At 44.7% G+C, this 1,688-nt stretch overlaps 1 protein-coding gene across 1 annotated transcript in view; it reads right to left on the bottom strand.

The window, feature by feature from the left end:
* The window catches only part of tnni3k (TNNI3 interacting kinase), a gene marked incomplete at its 5' end in the record, with an annotated part of 94,328 nt that extends 94,046 nt beyond the window's left edge, over positions 1-282 (bottom strand). The window contains one exon of the mRNA XM_048601573.1: positions 171-282. Coding sequence (XP_048457530.1) covers positions 171-282 — 112 coding nt within the window. The remainder of the gene's footprint in view (positions 1-170) is intronic.
* Positions 283-1,688: the final 1,406 nt, after the last annotated feature.

The raw sequence follows: 1,688 nt of genomic DNA, 5'->3' as shown, positions 1-1,688 counted from the left end.
GGAGGTGGAGAGATTGAGGTTGAAGAGACAGGAGTGGAGGTGGAGAGGTTGAGGTTGAAGAGACAGGAGTGGAGGTGGAGAGGTTGAGGAGACAGAAGGAGATGTGGAAGTGTTGAGAGTGGGAGAGTGCTAGGAAGTCTCTGGGATAGTTGAGTCTGGAAGTGACTCACCATCACAAATGCAGCAGAGATGAAGTAGAGACAACCCATTCTTCGTGCGGTAGTTCATGTTTACTTTACTAAAGGCTTCATCCGAACTGGAAAGAAAGATATTTTCCAGAATTCAAAACCCAAAACCATAGCAGAAAGTATAACTGATCCTGTTCAAAAAATACATTTTGATACCCTCTGTTTCAAAGGTGCCCAGATATTTGACCATAAATGCCAACACAGAATAATCCAGGAGTTGTTTGAATTCTATCTTTTTATTATTCACTCATGGGACATGTGCATCACTGGCTGGGTCAGTATTTATGACCCATCCCTATTTGCCCTTGAGAAGACGGTGATGAGCTGCCTTCTTGAACCACTGCAGTCCACCTGCTGTAGGTAAATCCACAATCCCATTAGGGACGGAATTCCAGGATTTTGACTCAGTGACAGTGAAGGAACAGAGATATATTTCCAAGTCAGGATGGTGAGTGGCTTGAGGGGAACGTGCAGGTAGTTTCCATGCATCTGCAGCCTTGTCCTTCTAGATGGAAATGGTTGTGGGTTTGGAAGGTGCTGTTTGAGGATCTTTGGTGAATTTCTGCGGTGTATCTTGTAGACAATATGCAGTGTTGCTACTGAGCGTCACTGTGGAGGGAGTGGATGTGGTGCCAATCCACTGAGAACCAATTTAGGTCAGCGAACACAGTGTGGGAATGGATAAATGAATGGGCTTTCTGGCGAGGAAAGATTGGACAAGCTAAACATTTATTAACTGGAGTTTAGAAGAATAAGAGGCAACTTGATTGAAACAGGTAAAGTTCTGAGGGGTTTTGACCAAGTGGATATGGACAGGATGTTTCCTGTTGTGGGAGAATCTAGAATTAGGGGTTATTGTGTAAAAATAAGGGGATACACATTTGACACAGAGATGAGGAGAATTTATTCTTCTCACAGAGAGTCATGACCTATTGGAATTTTGAAACAGTAGCTAAGAATCTTTTAAGAATTTTTAGAGACAATCTAACCACCACCCCTTGGCATTTAATGGTGTTACCATCACTGAATCCGCCACTATCAACATCCTAGGGGTTACTATTGACCCGAAACTCAACTGGACTCACCACATAAATACAGTGGCTACAAGAGCAGGCCAGAAGCTGGGAATACTGCAGCGAGTAACTCACCTCCTGACTCCTCAAAGCCTGTCCGCTATCTACAAGTCTGGACGAAGATGGAATACTCCCCACTTGCCCGGATGAGTGCAGCCCCAATAACACTCAAGAAGATTTATACCATCCAGGACAAAGCAGCCTGCTTGATTGGCACCACATCCACAAGCATTCACTCCCCCACCACCGACGCTCAGTAGCAGCAGTGTGTACTATCTACAAGATGAACTGCAGAAATTCACCAAAGATCTTTAGACAGCACCTTCCAAACTCATAGAACATATAGAACATAGAACATTACAGCGCAGTACAGGCCCTTCGGCCCTCGATGTTGCGCCGACCTGTGAAACCTATCTGAAGCCCATCT

Source organism: Rhincodon typus, chromosome 10 (genome assembly GCF_021869965.1).
Source record: "Rhincodon typus isolate 14 chromosome 10, sRhiTyp1.1, whole genome shotgun sequence".
NCBI classification, from domain to species: domain Eukaryota; kingdom Metazoa; phylum Chordata; class Chondrichthyes; order Orectolobiformes; family Rhincodontidae; genus Rhincodon; species Rhincodon typus.
The sequence above is the reverse complement of the archived record's forward strand: the minus strand, read 5'-3'. Positions and strand labels throughout refer to the sequence as shown.